The sequence below is a fragment of the Ailuropoda melanoleuca genome, chromosome 2, assembly GCF_002007445.2.
Source record: "Ailuropoda melanoleuca isolate Jingjing chromosome 2, ASM200744v2, whole genome shotgun sequence".
Classification (NCBI taxonomy): Eukaryota; Metazoa; Chordata; class Mammalia; order Carnivora; family Ursidae; genus Ailuropoda; species Ailuropoda melanoleuca.
This window is the reverse complement of record NC_048219.1, coordinates 49,935,846-49,956,546: the sequence shown is the minus strand read 5'-3', so window position 1 is coordinate 49,956,546 and position 20,701 is coordinate 49,935,846. Positions and strand designations below refer to the sequence as shown.

Sequence of the window (20,701 nt, the reverse complement as noted above, 5' to 3'; positions counted from 1 at the left end):
TTATCTCCTAATTCAGTGCATTGGAAACTGAAAACACTGACAATGGTTGCCAAGTTATCACAGACACCCTGGAAAACTTGGGAAGCAATACAGAAAAGAAGTTCATGGAATTTGCAGGGCGCCTGGGTGGCTCAGTCGTTAAGTGTCTGCCTTCAGCTCAGGGCGTGATCCCAGCGTTCTGGGATTGAGCCCCACATCAGGCTCCTCCACTGGGGGCCTGCTTCTTCTCCCACTCCCCATGCTTGTGTTCCCTCTCTCGCTGGCTCTCTGTCAAATCAAATAAAATCTTTAAAAAAAAAAAAAAAAGAAGAAGAAGCAGCAGCAGCTCATGGAATTTGGACTCAGAAAACAAAAAACACACCTGGGTTTAAACCCAGGCTCTGCTACAAATTACGTATAATTTTCAAAAGTTTGTGAACCTCAAAGCCGGTTTCCTCTCTGAAGCAGTGATATCAATATTTTTTTCGGGAATTAAGTGCACTGAAAAAATCATGCACCTTGAGCTCAGAATAACGAGGAAGGCTATTAATGCAAAGCAACTAAATCTGGAGTCCCTAGTTATAGAAGAGACATTTAAAGTTGTCAGTTAAGTATGCTAACAAGCTCACTTAGCTTAGAAACCAGAAGATCCAAGTTTGAATAACATCCCAGATATTTTCTTGTTAAGTATGTGACCTTGGCCAAGGCCCAATCACTTTTTGCCTCAGCTCCTCGCTTAACTGTTAGGTATTGGTGATACCAGTTACAATTTGTTAAGCATGGACCATGTACCATGCAATCTGGTGAGTTTATATATGAACTCCAGTCTTTACAAACCTTCAAGGTAGACGTTCATATCTGGGTTTCGTTCTTTTTGTTTTTTGATTGTTTTTCAAGATTTGTATTTTTAAGTAATCTCCACACCCAATGTGGGGCTAGAACTCACCACCCAGAGATCAAGAGTCACAGGCTCTACCAACTGAGCTAGCCGGGCACCCCCTTTCTCATCTGTTTTATACATGGCTGAGATTGAGGGAAGTTAAACCTGTTCAAGGCCACACAAACAGTAAGTGGGAGAACCTGGATTCATATCCAGGCTTAGGTGTCTCCAAATCCTGTCCTTAGCTACCCAGTGAACTACGTGCCACCTGCCTCTCCTAGGGGGAAAAAAATAAAAATAAAAAAGGACATTATTCCCGTGAAAGTGTTTTTTAACTGAAATGTCCTATATGAACATGAAATACTGTTACTATTCCAGGTCAATATAAATAATTCACAAAATCGGTTTGTGATTTGCCCCTCAGTGCCTGGGAACCCTGAAAGAACAAAAGGTTACACTTCAAGCTCTTTTCCATCTCTTGGAATTTTGCCGCGACCTCAATTTTATTTGAGCAGACCTGATAACATTGAAGAACAAAAATCCAAGTGCAGCTCTGTGCCATTCAAAGACAGCTCTCTGCACTCCCTGGAGTCCAGGGCAACAGCTCACGCTTTTCCTTGAAATGTGGACAAAATACTTCCTTGGGCTAACTTCTCTTAGATCTGCAATTCGCTCGGGTAAGCATAAATAAAGTAGTCCCACAAACATCCACATAAACTAGTGCTTTCTACATCACGCCCACAGCAAACTCCAGTTCCAGGCACCCATGCAGTCAATCTAATTAATGCGAAGTTCAGCCCCTTTTAAAGGACAGGATGTAAAATTTAGAGCCGATTTTCCCTCTCAAAGTTCTGTTAACTAAAATCCCATGGCGTTAGCCATAATTCTCTTCCGTTAGGCACGCTTGGTATAATCAACTTCTTGGGAATACCACCAAAGGGACGCTGGTGTTTGGCGCGAGACGAGACATCTGAGGGGCTAAGTGGACCCCAGCTTGCTATCACCTGGCAGGCACTTTTCTCGCTCTTCCTTACTCTGGGAGATGCTCAGCGTGACCCTCTCCACCCAGCAGAGGAAGGAGAGCAAAGTCCAGATGAAGTGGAGGGTGTTAACTTGCCCAGTTCAGATCTCCACTCTGGGGAGGCTCTTGTGCCCGGAACAACTAACTCCCGGGCAAGTAAAGCATACTCATTTGCATGAGGAAGAAAAGTCGCCCCCGGTTTCCCAGAAGCCAGGAGCCTCGGGAACGCGACTTTTTCGGGACCCGGACTTACCTTTCCCCTCCTCACTTCGCCCGGGGCGCTGCAGACAGTCTCCGCGCCGCCTCGGACCTGGGCCTCAACACCACTGCGCCCTGCCAGCCCCCGCCAATTTAAGCCGGCCGGGCACTTGGGCGAGGCGGGGGGCGCACGAGAGGAGGGGGCAGGGGCCGCGGCGAGGGGGGTGGGCACGCGAGAGGAGGGGCGGGCGCGCGCGCCAGGCTGAGCTGAGCACCTAGCCCCTACCTCAGACTCCGAGATCTCAAACACTCCCGCGATCTTGGCGTAGAGCTCCCGGATGCTGGTGAAATCCTCCACTCGACCCGTGGGGCTGCCGTGGGCCAGCTGCGTGTAGAAAACCAGCTTGCGTGTGGGAGGCTTGGGGTCCGGGAGGCTATCGCCGCCCGCGCCCCGCTGCTCGACCTTCACCAGCTGGGCGGCCTCCTTGGACTTGGCTTTCATCTTTCTCCGCAACCCCAGGGGCATGTTGCCTGGCTGAGGGCGGAGGCCCACCTGCACTGCCGACCGCCTCCTCTCCCGCTGGATGTCGCGGACTTTGCGCTCTTGCCCCGGGGCTGCGCGCAGGTAAATGCAGCCGCCGGGCCAATGGCAGAGGTGCTTCCGCCTGGCCGCGCGGGGTCACGGCCCCTCTCCTCTACTGCGAGGAGTGGCACCTGGACCGCAGCGGCCACCTGCCCGCCCTCCGGAGAGAGGAAAAGTTGGGCCTATTCCCGCATCTCATCTGCCCGGCTTCTCTCCCCGCCTTGAAAAATAAAAAGGTCTCGATGTCCGTAAAAGCCTTGAGATGCTGAAGCTAGAGAACAACACGTCTAGAACACAAACACGGTGGCTTTTCTGGTGCTTTTCGCTGATCTGAGGTAGGCACTCGCACAGGATTGGGCCACCGGGGATAGGGATTTAGGTAGAAGTCAGCCTTCATCAGCCTTCTCTGCGCCTCACCCTGGGAAAGTTTTGAGTTTGGTGCCACTTCAATTCATAGACGCTCTAAGCCGGCTCTAAGCGCCTCTCAGTAACCCTTTTTACTCGCTGTGGGCAGTTGTCTCTCCCAAATGTTCAGCGCTCTCCCCAAGTCATGTGCAACACCCCCAACCTTCTTGGTCCCTGTAGAGGACCCTGCCCCTTATTCTACAGAGAAAATTGAAGCCATTCCGTTCAATGTGTGAACTCCCTCAATTCCCCACCCCTCTGTATAACTATACCCACCTCCCGTCTCCCAACTCCGAAGAAATCTCTTCTTTCTGTTTGACCCTTACCCTGATCTTTTCACTCTTCTAGGATCTCTTTTTTTTTAATTCCAGTATAATTAACGTATAGTGTTACGTTTCAGGTGTACAATATAGTGATTCAACGATTCTTAGAATCTCTATTTTTAAGCTACCTGTTGGCGCTTGCCTTTCTCCCCATCTGGTGCCACTCACTGGGGGGTCGGAAGCCCAAATCTTTTTCGACTGTTTTCAAGTACTACCTTTGCAGTGGCCTCTAACTACATCTTCACAACAAAGCAAAAATAATCTTGAATTATACGCTGCTTTTCCTCACTTCCCCCTTTGCTCTTAGGCTCACTGTGATCAGACTTTGCCCCCACACTCCACTGAAATTGCTTGTGCTCTGATCTATTCTTAATCCTCAGATATAATTAACTCTTTTCAGTCTTTATCCTACTTGACCTTTTAGAGTGACTGCACTGACCATTTCATTCTTAAAACATGCCTCTGTTTTGATGTACCTCTCTCCCTGTTAGCTAACTGCTACTTTCCAGGAACTGTTTTCTCTAAGGCTATTATTTTTCTTGGCCACTTCTCTTACTCTGCATGCTCTCCCTGAATGACCACATCTGTTCTCTTGGTTCCAGCAGATGTTGTTGACCTCTAAATTTATATCTGCAGCTCAGTCTACCACAAAGAAAATGTACTGCAAGAAACTCAAAATGAGATTTTATAAACTCATCCTTTTCACTCAAAGCATTTTTTTTTTTACTCCTGAGTTCAGAAATAGGATAATGTACTCAGTAACCCAAACCAGACATCTTTGAGTTATCATATCAAACTTTTTCCCCATCTCTCACATCAATTCAGTCCTAAAAATCCATGTTTCTCAAATTAAGGTTAGCAGATGTCCTGTGGGAGGGGAGGAGGGGATCTATTAATTCTTTAGGATAGTTTTAATATTTTTGTTTTATGTTATGTTCTATGACTTAAAAATTAGTATAAACATATTCCAGTTCATATGAGCTTTAAAAATCAACATAAACATATTCTGGTTCATACTCCCTGAAAATGGAATACTGCTACAGGATCTCAGAGCTTGAATTTGCCTTTGTGTTTATGATTGCTATAGCACCAAATAATATTACTTGGTCTTGTGCTAAGAAGAGTAGAGAAAACCTAATGTATAAATGATGCATTCCCATCAACTGAAAGCCAAATAACTTCACAAAATATTGTATGAATAAAAAGCTCGCTGAAGTTTGATTAAAGAAAAGTAGGAAGAGAAGTGAGTCACCTAGGGTATGTGGCAGGTATATTCTCAATATCCAAGCAGTGTGAGGGAAAACAAGAGGGTGTGAAATTAAGAAAAACTTCAAAGAACGCTTTTAAATAAAAGTGTCAAATAAAATATCAAAGAGAGCAAAAGTATTGGCCTATGGTAGAAAGGTTGGATTCTACAGCCTTTCAATTACCTTTAATTTCTAAATCCTATCTTTCTTTGCCTTGAGGCCTACATTAACTTCACTTTCATATACAATCTCGCTTAAGGAACCAGCTGCATTAGCCATAGTCCCAGAAGAAAATAGATGGTACACTCAAATTAAGAATATTTGGTGATGGTTTGACAAAAGGACTGGGCAGGTGGTGGTCAAGATATACTCATAACACATAGTATTGTATCCCAGGGCCATTTCTATCCCAAAGTCCAAAGTAGTGAGGAATTAAAAAGTTCTGTAGACAAAAACACCTTGAGAGGACCTGTGACTTTTGTTTGAAGGAAGTTTCTAGACAGAGGTAAACTAGAAGAAAAGCTGCCAAGGAAAGGAACAGCCTGACCCAATATTCTTAGACCTGATCAAAAGAAGCCCCTGTTCCAGCCCTCCTCCAGAGGCACAAAACCCTACAAGGTATGGAGTCCACAGAGTCAAGGGGCTGTGGCCATCTGCAAGTCATGCTGTCCCTTCTAGACCATGCTCTGGATACCCAGGATCCTGGATTTCTCTGCCAAGGTAGCCCCAAGTCTCCTTCCAGAAACTGTATAGGCTTTCCTAAGGTACAGGCAGCCAGCACTGCTGGTGGGCACAACCTGCCTGAGGGTAGTCAATGAGCAGCTCTTTGCCAAGGAAAGTCAGTGGGAGGAGGCGAAACTGGGTAAGAAAATAATAGGTAGACTGCAGGGAGAGACCCGTTTCTCCCCATGTTCCTAATTTCTAGTGTCGAACTCTGATGAACTGAGGAACTCTAAATTTGTACTTCTTTTGGATCATTGTGAAAAAATATTGGTTAAAATAGAAGGATAGAGGGGCGCCTGGGTGGTGCAGTCAGTTAAGCATCCAACTCTTGGTTTCAGCACAGGTTGTGATCTCAGGGTCATGAGATCAAGCCCCACATAGGGCTCTGCGCTCAGCACAGAGTCTGCTTGAGATTCTCTCTCCCTCTCCCTGCCCTTTCTGATCATGCTCTCTCTCTAAAATGAATAAGTCTTTTTTTTTTAAATAGAAGGATAGATCATATATTATTTGACAATTTGTTTTTTATTTTTATTTTTTTTTAAAGATTTTATTTATTTATTCAACAGAGATAGAGACAGCCAGCGAGAGAGGGAACACAAGCAGGGGGAGTGGGAGAGGAAGAAGCAGGCTCATAGCAGAGGAGCCTGATGTGGGGCTCGATCCTGTAACGCCGGGATCACGCCCTGAGCCGAAGGCAGACGCCTAACCGCTGTGCCACCCAGGCGCCCCAACAATTTGTTTTTTAAACAATTAGTTTTCAATGGTTAAGATATGGTATCTGGGCCTCCATTTGTATTCTTGCCCTAAGCCCCACAAATTTGCCTATCCTGACCTCATTCTCCTCCCTCCCTCAGATCACCTATTCAGAGTCAAAACTAAATCAGATGCCAGAGGGAAGAAAGTCTTTGTTGATATGGCTCAGGCTGCAGATGCCACAGGGAAAAAATTTTAAAAATGAAAGTCAATCTAGACAGACTGGCACACCAGCCCACCTAATCCCTCACTTTCCTGAATTCCCAAAGTACAATCTAATGTTCTAGAAATAGCTCTTTACAAGAGTATTGTATTTGCATAGATGCTGACTTTTTTCACATATGGTAAATTCTCTACATACCACAACTCCTTGATGGTAGAAACCATGTTTTGTATTCTTCTTTAGTATCCTCTCCAGATTCTCACATATTGTTATGTATATAACAGATATCAGTAAATATAACTGATAAAATAAATTGACCTTACTACCTAAAATAAGTGAATTAACTTCAATTAATCAAAAGTATAAAGTCTGCACTTTATGGGGCGCCTGGGTGACTCAGTCAGTTAAGCATCTGCCTCCAGCTCAGGTCATGATCTCAGGGTCCTGGGATGGAGTCCCGCGTTGGGCTCCCTGCTCAGCGGGGAGCCTGCCTCTCCCTTTCCCTCTGCTGCCCTCCCCGCTTGTGCTCTCTCCCTCACTGTCAAGTAAATAAATAAAAAAAATCTTAAAAAAAACAAAGTCTGCACTTTACATTAACACTTACAGTTCAACCCAGGTTATTGATCTACAGTATTTCCACTCAGCATTTGGCATTTCTAAGAGCTTAAAAGTATCAACTATAAAATCAAATATGAATGAGTCATAAAAAATTCTAAGATTAAATTAACCATAAAGGTCTGCCAAAAGCAATAATATTAACTTGTTTATAAGAAAACATGTAGTCATCAAATGAATCAAAGATAAGTTTGCAAATTTGTTTTGCTCAGCAAATATAGCCTCTAATTACAACATGTAAGATTAGGTATGCTGAAGAAACATACACTGTCCACCCCTCCCCCAGCAACGTCCCCTCCCCCATTCCAGTTATATATGTATCCAGTAAGCAAATACTTGAGAGAAAATAAACAGGATTTGTTAAGCCATATGCAGTTTTCCCTGGTACTAAAGATAGCATGTTTTATAGTTGCATGGCAACAATGAACAACTAAAGACGACAAGTGGGCAAGGAAATAACTCTTATTTAGCTGAAATTCAAGTAAATTTTGTTAGGAATAATTGGAAATAGAGAACTAGAAAGTGGGAAGAGGAAAAAGAGGTAAAGTGATACAGTGGGAAGAATAAAGTTAGTAATCAATAATAAGTCAGTGTTCACTGAGCACCTACTGTGTGTCTGACTTAATACCCAGTAATTTTTTTTTTGTTGCTTAGCTAAATTGGTCATATTTTTTCTAGTGATTATTTGCTGTTTCTCATACATTAATTTGGAACTCACAACTTGGCTAAATAAGTTAATGTGAATTAAAACGTTAAGTAAACAGCATATCCTGAGATCCACAGGATAAGACATAGAGTTAGGATAACATTTATTTCATATCTCTCAGAGTCACTGCAAAACTATGAGAAGGAAAACAGTGCTCTAAGTGAATTTATGAAAGATAAATGCCTCAGGGATTCAGAGGGGGCGTTAATACCCTTAAAGGTGCTTCAAGGATATCAGTAGGACTAGCTACAGTGGGTAGTACTTAGTGTGCATATGAATTATGAGTGATGGAGGAGACAGCTATCTAAAATGCAGATGTCCAGGCTCCATCCTAAAATAATCTGATTCATCTGGGATGGGCTCCAGCAATCCACATTTTCTCATATCTACCCCCACATAATTCTCATACAGGTAATCTGCAGAGCATATTATATGAGTAGATGACAGCAGACATTACATCTTGGAGGAGCTGGGCAACAGAAAGGAGCATGGAGAAGGATAAGGCCACTCTAGGTGGGTACTCGATTACAAATTGTTTCAGTAGGGTCGTATTTCCTGTACGTGATCAAACATAATTCTTCATTTATTGACTTTTACTATTTTTCAGTAAGATTTCCTTACACAAGTAAAATGATGAATGAGAATGTTTGTGCACTTGGTAGCACAGCATTTTATATACATTATCTTGTCCAGGGGTACTTGGAAGAAGCCCTCAGGTATGGAGTCCAAATTACTCTGCATCACCAAGGTTATGGTAAATAAAACAGTGGAAAAAAGCAAGAACAGATGTGAACGGTAAGCTAATTTAACAAATTCTATAATGACATACATATGGCAGAGCTGCATGGAACTTAGCAGCCACATACAAAAGTCATGTATTTTACTCATTTAAGAACTATATACAAAACTGAAAATAGTAGGAGTAATTAGTTGACACACAAGCCTTTGAGGACTTTGGGCAAATAATTTCTTTCATACAGAACCCAAAAGAGTAGACAGAGTAAAACCTACTTTCAGTAAAAGCAGTAACCTAAATGGTCTTTTGAAAATAATTATTATGGTAGTTTTAAGATCAAGAGATAGTAAAAACAAGAAGATATGATTTCTCTAAGGAAAAATATCTCACCTAGGAGTAGAAATTCTGGAGTAATTACATTACATCTCAAAAATATGAACGCTACAATCCATTCACTGCTGGAAAAATGTGAAAGACTGTCAGCACCTGAGAGTCATTAGCTGGTGATGAGATAATTGTCTCCAACTGTTCCATTTTTAAACTTATACATGGAAGTGATAGTTTCTCAAACATGGCCAAGTATTTTTCATTTTGTTCATTGATTTCATTGGAAAAATTATACTAATAAATATTATCCAAATATTTTGCCACAGTTGTTCATTAAAATTAGAACACTGAGGGGCGCCTGGGTGGCTCAGTCATTAAGCATCTGCCTTCGGGTCAGGGCATGATCCCAGGGTCCTGGGATCAAGCCACACATCAGGCTCCTCCGTTGGGAGCCTGCTTCTTCCTCTCCCACTCCCCCTGCTGTGTTCCCTCTCTCACTGGCTGTCCCTCTTTCTGTTAAATGAATAAATAAGATCTTTAAAAATAATTAATTAATTAAAAATAAAATAAAATAAAATTAGAACACTGAATTTACCCAGAAAGTTTTTTAAATTAAGAATTTGATCTGTTAACTAATCATTATAACCTCAGTCATTTAAGATAACATAATTCAGGTTTTGCTATAATTTTATAATAGAGACAGGGCTGAAGTTTATATCTTCCAAGCAGGATGCAGAGAATGTTGATTAGCATGGCATAAATATAACCCAAAAATCCAAATGGAATTTTTAAGTGGGCATCCTGCTTTCCACTTTCCTTTCAAAAGTCAAGTAAACAAATAAAAATGGTGAGAGTTTATATGTTTTTAAAAAGGACAAAATCAGCCATAAGGGAATGTTCTACAGAGATAGTATAATGTCCTGTACTTTCCACAACTGTTATAAATCAGGGAAGCTGTTCAGGATACCAGTTAAGTGCATGAGTTTTACATTAAGAGAACTGATTGAAGTCATCACGCTATTATATAACAGTAGTCAACAATGATTTGGGGCAAATCTTTTCATCTCTCTTGGCTAATTTTTCATGCTTAAAGATATTTATTTCTTACAGTAAATAAGAGGGTTACATGAAATAACATCTGTAGATGAAGTGGCATTATATTCAGCACAGAGTAAATAATTAGGAAATATTAGTTATTATTACACAACAGATATTCATAATGAAAATGAATGACATACTGTAAGATCCTGTAGTATCTTCTGAATCAAATAGGTGTTCTGTGTTTGATAACAGCTTTCAAACAGCATATTTCATTGTACTCAGACTTTGAAAATAGGCTATCTGAACATGGTATATTTTAATTATTCGAAATAATCAGAACATTTTATTCCAAACATTTTGGATTAAGAAAAGTTGCTCTAAACTGTGAATATAAGTTATAAGAGAAATATTAAAAAACACTTGCAATTAATCATTTGAAAGTGTAATAGGAAATTTCACATTTGCTGATCACATTTTTATCTCCTCATTAAAACAAATCCTGAACTACATTTACTTAGCAAATGAGTATTTCAGGTTATAAACTATAGCAGAAAGTAATCAAACAATCTTTATGATACATTGTATTTAATATTTAATTCAAAATAGTCTACTTCTGGAGCGTCTGACTGGCTCAGTTGGTACAGCATGTGACTCTTGATCTCAGGATTGTGAGTTCAAGCCCCACACTGAGTGTAGAGCTTACTTAAATATTTTTTATTTTTTATTTATTTTTTAAAGATTATTTATTTATTTGAGAGACAGAGAGTGAGCAAGAGAGAGAGCACAAGCTGGAGGAAGGGCAGAAGGAGAGGGAGAAGCAGGCTTCCCCTGAGCAGAGAGCCTGATATGGGGCTGGATCCCAGGACTCTGGGATTTTTTAGAAAATAGTCTACTTCTTCCAAATTGCTTCTAGGATAAATAAACATAATTTCTTCTGTTTAAAAGCCTTTTGCATTATCTGCTTTCTTGGACATCTATCTTAAATAAAAATACTAAATAAGTTTTACAAAATGTCTACTATTTAAATTATTCCGCATAAATTCACTCCAACATTTATTGAGAAATTGTTTTGCATTAGGCCTTTCCTAAAGGTTGGGGAAGAAAAGTCAATTTCCAAGAAGACCCACTCTAATGAGGAAGATTAACATAACTGTTAATTGTATAAGGTGGAATATAGTAAGCTCTGCAAGGAAAGAAGCAGAATGAGGAAAAGACTGATTCTGATCAGAGAGATCAGGAATGTCTCACATCTGAGGTAGAGCTTGATTTTGACAGAAGATGAAATTATAATGATACAAGGAACATATAAGGAGAAAAATTGGGGGGCTTTCTTCCCACAGAGGCCAAACATAAGTAGATGAGAATGACATATCTTACAAACTCGTCCCTAGGGTTAGAGTTTCAACATATATAATTAAAAAGCAGGTTGATAATAGACTATATGTGGTCTTGAATACCAGGAAGAAGTTTGAATTTTATTTTGTGAGCAGCTGATGATAACCAATAATATGGTTAATGCAGAACACCAGACCAACAGTGAGTAAACCTAGTCTAAGCTCTACCACTAATTAGCTTGTGGGCATGTCATTTAACAGCTCTGGACACCAGTTTCCTCACTGGTTGTTTTTTGTTTGTTTGTTTGTTTGTTTTAAACAGAACTGAGAGTTGGATGGAACCACCTAAGGTTCCCTTAAGTATAAGAGTAATATAATTCTGGTGGCACCTGGGTGGCTCAGCCGTTAAGTATCTGCCTTCAGCTCAGGTCATGATCCCAGGGTCCTGGGATAGAGCCCTGCATTGGGCTCCCTGCTCAGCGGGAAGCCTGCTTCTCCCTCTCCTGCTCCCCCGTTTGTGTTCCCTCTCTCATTGTCTCTCTCTGTCAAATAAATAAATAAAATCTTTAAAAAAAAAGTAATATAATTCTTTTTTAAAAAGTGATATAATTCTATGATTTAATATAAAACTATGGGACTGCTTTAACTTTTTATCAGTCTGTATCATTTAAAAGGTGAAAATGGTTATTCCTACTTAAATAGAAAATTTAAAAATTTACCATCTTTGTGGTTATTAAAATAAAAGATGATTCAGTTTTGCTGATATGTTTCAAGTTTGTAACAGACATTTCTGGGAATTAAATATGTTTCCCCAAAGAAGTTTATTCCATCCTTTGTCATTATAGCACTTTCTTCTTTGCCAGGATCTCAAATGCTTTGAAAAGATCCAGAGTGCCATAAAAATTCAAGGGAAAATGTTTAGGCACAGTATCGGCATTTTAAAAAATGCTAAATATTTTTTGAAATTGTTTTCTCCTTCCTTCCCATTTCTATTGCTAACTTTAACTCAAGCCCTCATAATCTCTCTTTTTTTTTTAAAGATTTTATTTATTTGACAGAGATAGAGACAGCCAGCGAGAGAGGGAACACAAGCAGGGGGAGTGGGAGAGGAAGAAGCAGGCTCATAGCAGAGGAGCCTGATGGGGGGCTCGATCCCATAACGCCGGGATCACGCCCTGAGCTGAAGGCAGTCGCTTAACCGCTGTGCCACCCAGGTGCCCCCAAGCCCTCATAATCTCTTAACACAATCATTTTTGTCTTCCAGCTCATCTCGTTTCTCCTGTGCTCTATCTTCCTTATCCATCTAGCATACCTCTACCTGTGAATGATCTTAGCAAACTTAAATCTAATTGTGTTACTTTCCTATTTGTTTTTCTTTTCTGTTGCTAATAGCAGTAGCTCTCAAAGTGTGGTCTCCAGACCAGGACTATCAGCATCAGCCAGGAACTTTTTGTAAATGCAGACTCTTAGGTCCCATCCCAAAACTACCATCCATGTTTTAACAAGCTCTCCAGGTGACTCTGATTCACCCTAAATTTGGGAACCACTGGCTTACAGGATAAAATACAACTACCCTAGCATAGCATACATCTAGTGCCAGTTCCCACCTATTCCTCTGCTTCTCCCAAATCAAAACCTGTATTTTAGCCCTGTTAGAGCATTGGCAGCTTCCTAAATACTACTGCCGTTTGCTTATAGTACTCTTAGAAAGCTCTTTCCCAATATGGCAGCCTGATAGCCCCCTTTTCAAAATTCAACTCGAGGGTATATGGAATATTGTAGCATATATAGATTGATGGAGCCTCTGATGAATCCCAATAGGAGAATCATAGGCAAACCCCTAGGATTTTGGAGCACAGGCATGCCCTCTGCTGCCAACAACCATTTTCTCTTTGAAAAGCAGCTCCTGACCTACTGACAGATGCTGGTAGAGACCCATCACCTGATTGTGGGACACCAAGTGATTATGTAACCTGAGCTACTCCTCATGCAATGAGTGTTACTTGGTCAACCAAGTCATAAAGTTGAAACACGTACTCCATTATTAAGGGAATTAATAGAATGATGCATTCCATTACGTATAAATGACATGGCAAGACTGGGGCCAAGTAAAGACTGGTTATAAAGGAGGAAAACACACAGGCCTGGATCTGCACAGCATGCTGGCACCAGCCAGAAATGGAAAGCTACTGCATTACAACCTACTCAGGATGACCCTGAAAGACATGGTGAAGGGAAATCTCCCCAGTGTGAAGAACTTTGGACAGTTTGCTTGATGGTCCACTTTTAATGGAAAGAAAATTGTCTGGTATCTATTTACTTTGGCCACATTCCCTGAGTTACTCTAGCGGATAATGTAAATTGACAAAGGGCCTACAGCTAGGGCCCTAGCTGAATGAGTTTATGGACTTGGGAGGAGCCTAAAGGCACAGGACCCCAGGCACTGCCTAAATACTATTGATCATTCTGCTGTGCTGCTTATCCATTAGGCAACTCCTTTGTCAGAATTTACCTTTAAATCCTTAGTAAGAAGCACATTGGGGGAAGTAATTTACCAGCCCAAGGGCTTTGAAGGGAAGGAGAAAGAACAATGGCCATCTAAGGACTATTAGTCTGTTTACATTTGTTTTCATCAACACGTCTTGACACCAAGGCTTTGCATTGCCCTTGTAACACTCTGCAGTTATCAGTGTCTGCAACCTGGGCTGTTGCCTCCAATTTTGGGTGTAAAGCTACGGGTAATGTCTATTACAAGGTAGTGCTGGAAAAAGGCAAGAGCAGACTTGAGAAGCTTTCCTCCAACGAATCCTCTCACTGTTGCCTCACCAGCCTGCCATCTATTAACCCTTACAAATGAGTTCGTTCAGCAGAGCCTAAATCTCTACACAGCTCCTTCTGTTTCCAACTAGCTCTATGTTTTCTCTAGGGTTGATTATCAGACAGCTCTTGCTGCTTTCCTGTCCTGGCCAGGAAGTAGAAACCCTCAAATCTTCATGAATTTAATGCCTGGTATATAGTTTGCTCTTAAATGTTTAATATTGAGTGAATAAGATGCTGTGACTAATAATAGCTAATATTTACTATTGAGCCAGATAGGTTATTTCTTTAAATGAGGTAATATATGTAATAATTGAAACAATTATGATTTCCTTGTGTGTTCTGAGTGGGAAATGAGAAGCATTCTTCTTTACAGTGATAACATATAATTTAAGTGCTCACTATGTGCGATAGTTAATTTTGTGTCAGCAGCTTGACTGGCCCAAGGGATGCCAACATAGCTAGTAAAACATTTTTTCTGGGTGCGACTGTGAAGGAATTTCTGGAAGAAATCAGCATTTGATTTAGTCAGCTAAATAAAGAGATCTGCCCTCACCATTGTAGGTGGGCATCATCCAATCTTTTGAGGGCAACAAGGGAACAAAAGGAAAAAGAAGGGCAAATTCCTTTCTCTCTAAGCTGAGATGTCCATCTTTTCCTGCCCTGGGGACATCAAAACTCTTGGTTGTAGAGCCTTCAGACTCCAGGTCTTATACAAGCAAACCAGGTGTTCTCAAGCCTTTGGACTTGGGCTGAATTATGTCACTGGCTTTCCTGGTTGTTCGGCTTTATCTATCTATCTATCTATCTATCTATCTATCTATCTATCTATCTATCTACCAACCTACCTACCTACCTACCTACCTACCTATTGTATTGATTCTCTTTCTCTGGAGATCCCTGGCTAACAGCACTATGTATGATTTACCTAACAAGGTAGAATCTTCCAAATATACTTAGTCAACTAATACGTACTCTTGATTGTTTTTTTCTGGAGAAAAGATTTTAGTTTTTCTGAAAATATATTTTCATGACTTTGGAATTTATACACACACACACCATTTAATGCAAATTATTTGTCTAATAATTTCTAATATTTCTGAAGAATAGCTATTAGATAATTTCTTGGCTGCCGCTTTAGAGATATAGGTATGTGGCCCATTTATTTATATCCCAGCAGCACACCCTGAACTGAAATAGCAGTAATAAAGAGGACACTTACCCAAAGGTCTGTGAACTCCAACAGCCTACAAGTAAAAACCTGTACAACCTCCTCAAACATCAAAATTACATTTAATGCTTACAGATGAAAACAATGAACACAACTTGGGAAACATTTTCCTACATTATTTTTGTGGTTGCTGATGATTACTATCAAATTAAGAAATGTGAAAATAGAATTCAATCAAACACTCTTAATGGTATTTTCTTTTCTCATATATGTTCCTGAGGTGGTTGTGATGCTGGCAAAGAGAATGGAAGTTTTTAAAAGCCAATTTTAATTTCACTTTTAAAGTTTAAAGCAAATTAAAAAAAATTTTAAGTAAAAAGTGTGCTTCATTTATCTTCCCTTCAGAGTAAAGCAACACATCAGAATTGAGCTCACTCAAATCTGTTCTGAACTAATATTCTAAATAAATTGAATGAGAAATTTAAGACATTTCTGTTTCTTACTAAAATACTTATCTCTCTATAGGTAAGATTTTTATAATAAGGTTTTTGGTTTGTAGATTTAATTTTTTTAAATGTTACCAACTAATCAAATGTATTGCTAAAATAATGTATAAGCAGAATTCAAAGGAAGTCCGAATGTTGTCATAGCTGATATGGGCTTTTAATAATGGTAAGTTTAATAGAAATTTACATTGCTATATATATAATTATCCTAAGTTCTGGGGGAGGGAAGGGAATGAACTCCATCTATTAATTAATTGAAATAGTTGTCTTTTATTAGAATTTGTCCCATGACCAAGAAAAAACAATATTTACTACTGTTTCAGCAAACAAATAATGAGTGAAAACATTCCAGTCAGCAGTTTAAAAGTGGATTTTATAAAAATAGGGGTGCCTGGCTGGCTCAATCAGTACAGCATGTGACTCTTGATCTCAGGGTCATGAATCTGAGCCCCACCGTTGGGTGAGGAGCCAACTTATAAAAATAAAAATTATTAAAAAGTGAATTTCATAAAAATAAAATAATTGAATTTAAACAATCTGACAATTAATTTTAAATTTTGGCACTCACTACATTTATATCCTTATCAGAATACCTACAAGTGTTTTTCAGACTGTAAAGTTAGTTCACAAATGTAAATCATGAAATTAATGCAGTGGGATACAATCAGAAAAATTTTTTTTTTTAATTTTTTATTATGTTATGTTAGTCACCATACAGTACATCATTAGTTTTTGATGTAGTGTTCCATGATTCATTGTTTGCGTATAACACCCAGTGCTCCATGCAATACGTGCCCTCCTTAATACCCATCACCGGCCCAACCCAATTCCCCACTCCCCTCCCCTCTGAAACCCTCAGTTTGTTTCCCAGAGTCCATAGTCTCTTGTGGTTAATTCCCCCTTCTGTTTACCCCCCTTCATTCTTCCCTTCCTTCTCCTACTGATCTCCCCGCTATTCCTTATGTTCCACAAATGAGTGAAACCATATAATTGTCTTTCTCTGCTTGACTTATTTCACTTAGCATAATCTCCGGTCCTGTCCATGTTGCTGCAAATGTTGGGTGATCGTTCTTTTACAATCAGAAAAAAATTTAGTGAACTAGAGTAAAATAGAAAATATCTGGGTCATTCCATCTAGGAATGATAGGTGATGTTTTACAAAACTCTGTATATGTATATGAAATTATTTTCATAAGTCAAAAGTCAGCTAATTTCATATTGCTATTTTTATAGATCAAAAAAATTGAATATAACTTCATATGGTTCAAACTAATACATAAACATTCATGCACAATGTAAGCAATGTATTCTTGCTGGCAAAGAGTAAAAAACAAACAATACTATGTATTACATGCCTCTATAAAATAGCCTAATATTTGAGAATTTTTATTTCCTTTGAATTACAGAGTAGTTTTACAAGTTTATGAAATTTTTGTAGTTTATTAACTTTTTGAACTATGTTATAATGTAGGTATATTTGAAAATGAATTTTAACAAGCTTATTAATAGATATTTTAGTTTCTAAACTTCTATGATTATTATTCCTGCTAACAACTTTGAGAAAAAAATAGGGTTAAGTGAAGAATAATTGAGAGATGGCCAAACTGCTTTTCTAATTTTGCTCCCTGTATCAATTTTTTAAAACCATATTTATCCTATAAATTGTTTAAATTTCAAAGCATGATGAAGCAGTAACATTACCTAATTTAAATTCCCTGTATCATATACTGTGACTTTGTTATAACTATAAAAGGCATACATTATTCTTTTCCACCCTAACACTATTACCAGTACTAGTACTAAGATTAGTACCAGTACTTTATTCTTTTAGGAAACGTGCAGGATCTTCTAAAGTTGTCAACGATACAAATAAACTTCTGGCCCATGAGTTAAAAAAAAAAAAAACAACAACAACTAGATTCTAGTGAATTAAATTTATGGTACAATCAAGGCAGTTTCATCTACAGGAGGATAGACCTTATCTAGTGTCATTGTCATCTAACAACAGTCATCAAAATTGCAATTAATACAATACTTTAAACAGGGGTCACTGTAAAACAACTTTATGGCTATAAATACAGCATATGCTCCTTGGAGAAAATGTTTTAAATTTGAAAATGAAGATGAAAGCAGTAGTTACCCTTAATCCTACCATCCTGAGATCATCACTTTTAAATGATTTGGTTTGTTTTCTTCCAGTCTCTTTTTGATAGATACATCATAATGTGAAAAAAAATTAAATAAAAAAGGGGAGCCTGGGTGGCACAGCGGTTAAGCGTCTGCCTTCGGCTCAGGGCGTGATCCTGGCGTTATGGGATCGAGCCCCACATCAGGCTCTTCCTCTATGAGCCTGCTTCTTCCTCTCCCACTCCCCCTGCTTGTGTTCCCTCTCTCCCTGGCTGTCTCTATCTCTGTCGAATAAATAAATAAAATCTTTTAAAAAAATTAAATAAAAAAATGTAATCCTAATTTTGAAAATTTGACTCCCTGTAAAATAAGTAAATGAGCGATTTTTTATTAGTGCTCATTACATGAAGTGCCCTCCATAAATAAGCAATTTTAAAACAAAATTTAGAAGTCATCATTCTTTAATAGTCCTTGTTAGGAATACAATATTTTCAAGTTACCTAAGACTTAGAGAGCATCTTATTATTTTACTTATTTGTTTTTTAATTTTAAGCGGGATGCATGCCCAACATGGGGCTTGAACTCATGACCCTGAGATCAAGAGTCACATGCTCTACCAACTGAGCCAGAGAGGTGCCCCTTGAGATCATCTTATTAAACTTTTAATTTTACTAATGAGAAAAAGCTAAGGCAGTGAGGTTAAACAACCTGACAAGGTCACAAATGTTATTTATTGGTATAACCTGGTGCTTAGTAGTATTCTTTCCAACCTCACTTTGCTTTCCATCTTAAGTGGGTCATATTTTAAATAGGCCACCCTCTAGTACTATATTATTATGTATTTTAATTATTTCACCCTATACTTCAGAAGTAAGCAAAAACATTACTTATAAAAAAAAGACATAAGATACATTGATCTTCTTTCTCCAAAGTCATTTGTTAAAACACATTATTAGTAGTTTAGGCATTTTGATAATTGCACAAATATGAACAACTAAAAATATTAGAAGCAACATACCTATCACCCTTCCAAGAAACAATCTTTTTTTTAATATGTCAAGGCTTAAACTGTGTGAGCCTCAACTATAAGACAGCATGAGAAGTTATGCAGAGCTACTGCCCAGTGAAACTAATGAAAAAAATTTTAAACACCTATTTAAGGTCTCTGGAAATGGTTCTAAAGTCATACAACAAATGAAGAAACATTTATTCAATAAAACCTATTAAAGTTTTATAGAAATAGAATCTGTGGTGTTTGACCAAGACCCACTCTATCCTTCTCCTTTCTAGCTCAGTAAGATGGAAAGTCCACTAGAGACTGCCATAGCTAGGAATATCCCTGTTTCTCCAGTCTGAAGAATTATAATTCACTCAAAGGATTATCTTCCTGGGAAGGGCAGGACCTCATCATTTCTTATCCTGCCCCAGCTACCTGTTGCTAGGCTAAATTCTGGTGAATGTGAAGGAGAGTTGGGGGACTCCCTTCTTCCACCACCATGTCCCCCTTCTTGGGAGAGAAGGATCTACCTTGGGGGCAGCTCTGCTGAAAATATTGGAGCTCTCGGGGCCCTTAACCTGGCTCAAGGGGCAGGGTTTCCATGCTGGGAGAGACAAGCTAAAGAATCGTGGGGCTACTCCCAAATTGACCCCCATCCCTGTATTCAGCTTCTAAAGCAGGGTTGTCACCCCCCCAAAAAAATTATCATTGTTCTTACCCCTTCCCTACCTGCCAGCACAGGTTTGCCAGAGAGACAAGAGGAAAAAGACAAAGAGGAGGTGCCTTCCAAGGGATCAGAACACATCTGAAACAAAATTTCGGAACTATCCCTTCAAAGGAGTCCTACTTTGATTTAATCAGTTTGCTGAGCAATTTATGACGCAAAGGCGTTGTTGAAAACAATAGAATATCAGTCAGCAATTAGTATAGTTTAACAGGCGGGTGTGGTCAGGGAAAAAGAGAGAACCTTGCCAAAAACACTATTATCCCAGGGTGACTATGGACATACCCAAGCCTGCATTCTCTGAAGAGCAACATCAGAGGCTTCGCTTTGTGGGGGAAATAGACTTGACTAAAATAACTCAGCCAGTCACCAAACAAGTAAATAACAAGTCCTAGAGGAGGTTGGGAACTAGTACCCAGAGTTGCTATATTATCTAAAATGCCTAATATCCAACAACAGCAACAACAAAATCACAAGACATGCAAAGAAGTGGAAAGTATGACCCATACCTCAGGGGAAAACAGAAAGCAAAAGAACTGCTTCTGAAGAAACCAGGGCTTGGATTAAAAAGACAAAAACTTAGAAGAAGTCATTGTAAATATGTTCAAAGAACAAAAAAAAAGGAAACCATGATTAACTAAGTAAGGGAAATATGATGACAATGTCTCATCAAATGAAGAGTATCAATAAAGAGAAATCATAGAAAAGAACCAAATGGAAATCCTAGAGCTGAAAGGACAATAAATGAAATGATAAATTTACTAGAGGGGCTCAACAGTAGATTTGAACTGGCAGAAAAAATAATTAGCAAACTTGAAGATATATTGATGAGATTATGCAATCCAAAGAATTGAGAGAAAAAGAATGAAGAAAAATGAACAGAGCCTCAGAGAATAGTAAAACACCATTAAGGATACCAATATATGCAAAACCAGAAGAAGAGAGAAAGAAAGGAGAAGAAAAAAATATTTGAAGAAATAATGGCTGGAAATGTCCCAAATTTATTGAAAAACATTAATATAAATATAAATAAACTCAATATAGGATAAGCACAGAGATCCACAGACAGAATAAAAATGCTAAAAGCCAAAGACAAGGAGATAATCTCAAAAGTAGCAAGAGACTAATGACTCATTATTTACAAAGGAACCCCAATAAGATTGGTTCACCTATAACCAGAAATAATGAGGCCAGAGACAGTGGAATGACGTATTCAAAGTGCTCAAAGATAAAAATCTGTCAACCAAGAATCTTGTATCTAGCAAGGCTATCTTTCAAAAATGAAGGCAAAATAAAGATCTACCCAGATAAACAAAATCCAAATG

At 39.0% G+C, this 20,701-nt stretch overlaps 1 protein-coding gene and 1 long non-coding RNA gene across 2 annotated transcripts in view; one reads left to right on the top strand and one right to left on the bottom strand.

Annotated features, from left to right (window-relative positions):
- Positions 1–2,754, bottom strand: part of GIPC2 (GIPC PDZ domain containing family member 2) — a 73,955-nt gene extending 71,201 nt beyond the window's left edge. The window contains exon 1 of the mRNA XM_002922319.4: positions 2,365–2,754. Coding sequence (XP_002922365.2) covers positions 2,365–2,604 — 240 coding nt within the window. The 5' untranslated portion in view covers positions 2,605–2,754. The remainder of the gene's footprint in view (positions 1–2,364) is intronic.
- A 108-nt stretch (positions 2,755–2,862) lies between these two features.
- LOC117801000 lies at positions 2,863–8,393 on the top strand. The gene is made up of 3 exons (XR_004623278.1): positions 2,863–2,996; positions 8,008–8,109; positions 8,290–8,393. It is a non-coding gene; the product is annotated as an uncharacterized LOC117801000 (long non-coding RNA).
- Positions 8,394–20,701: the final 12,308 nt, after the last annotated feature.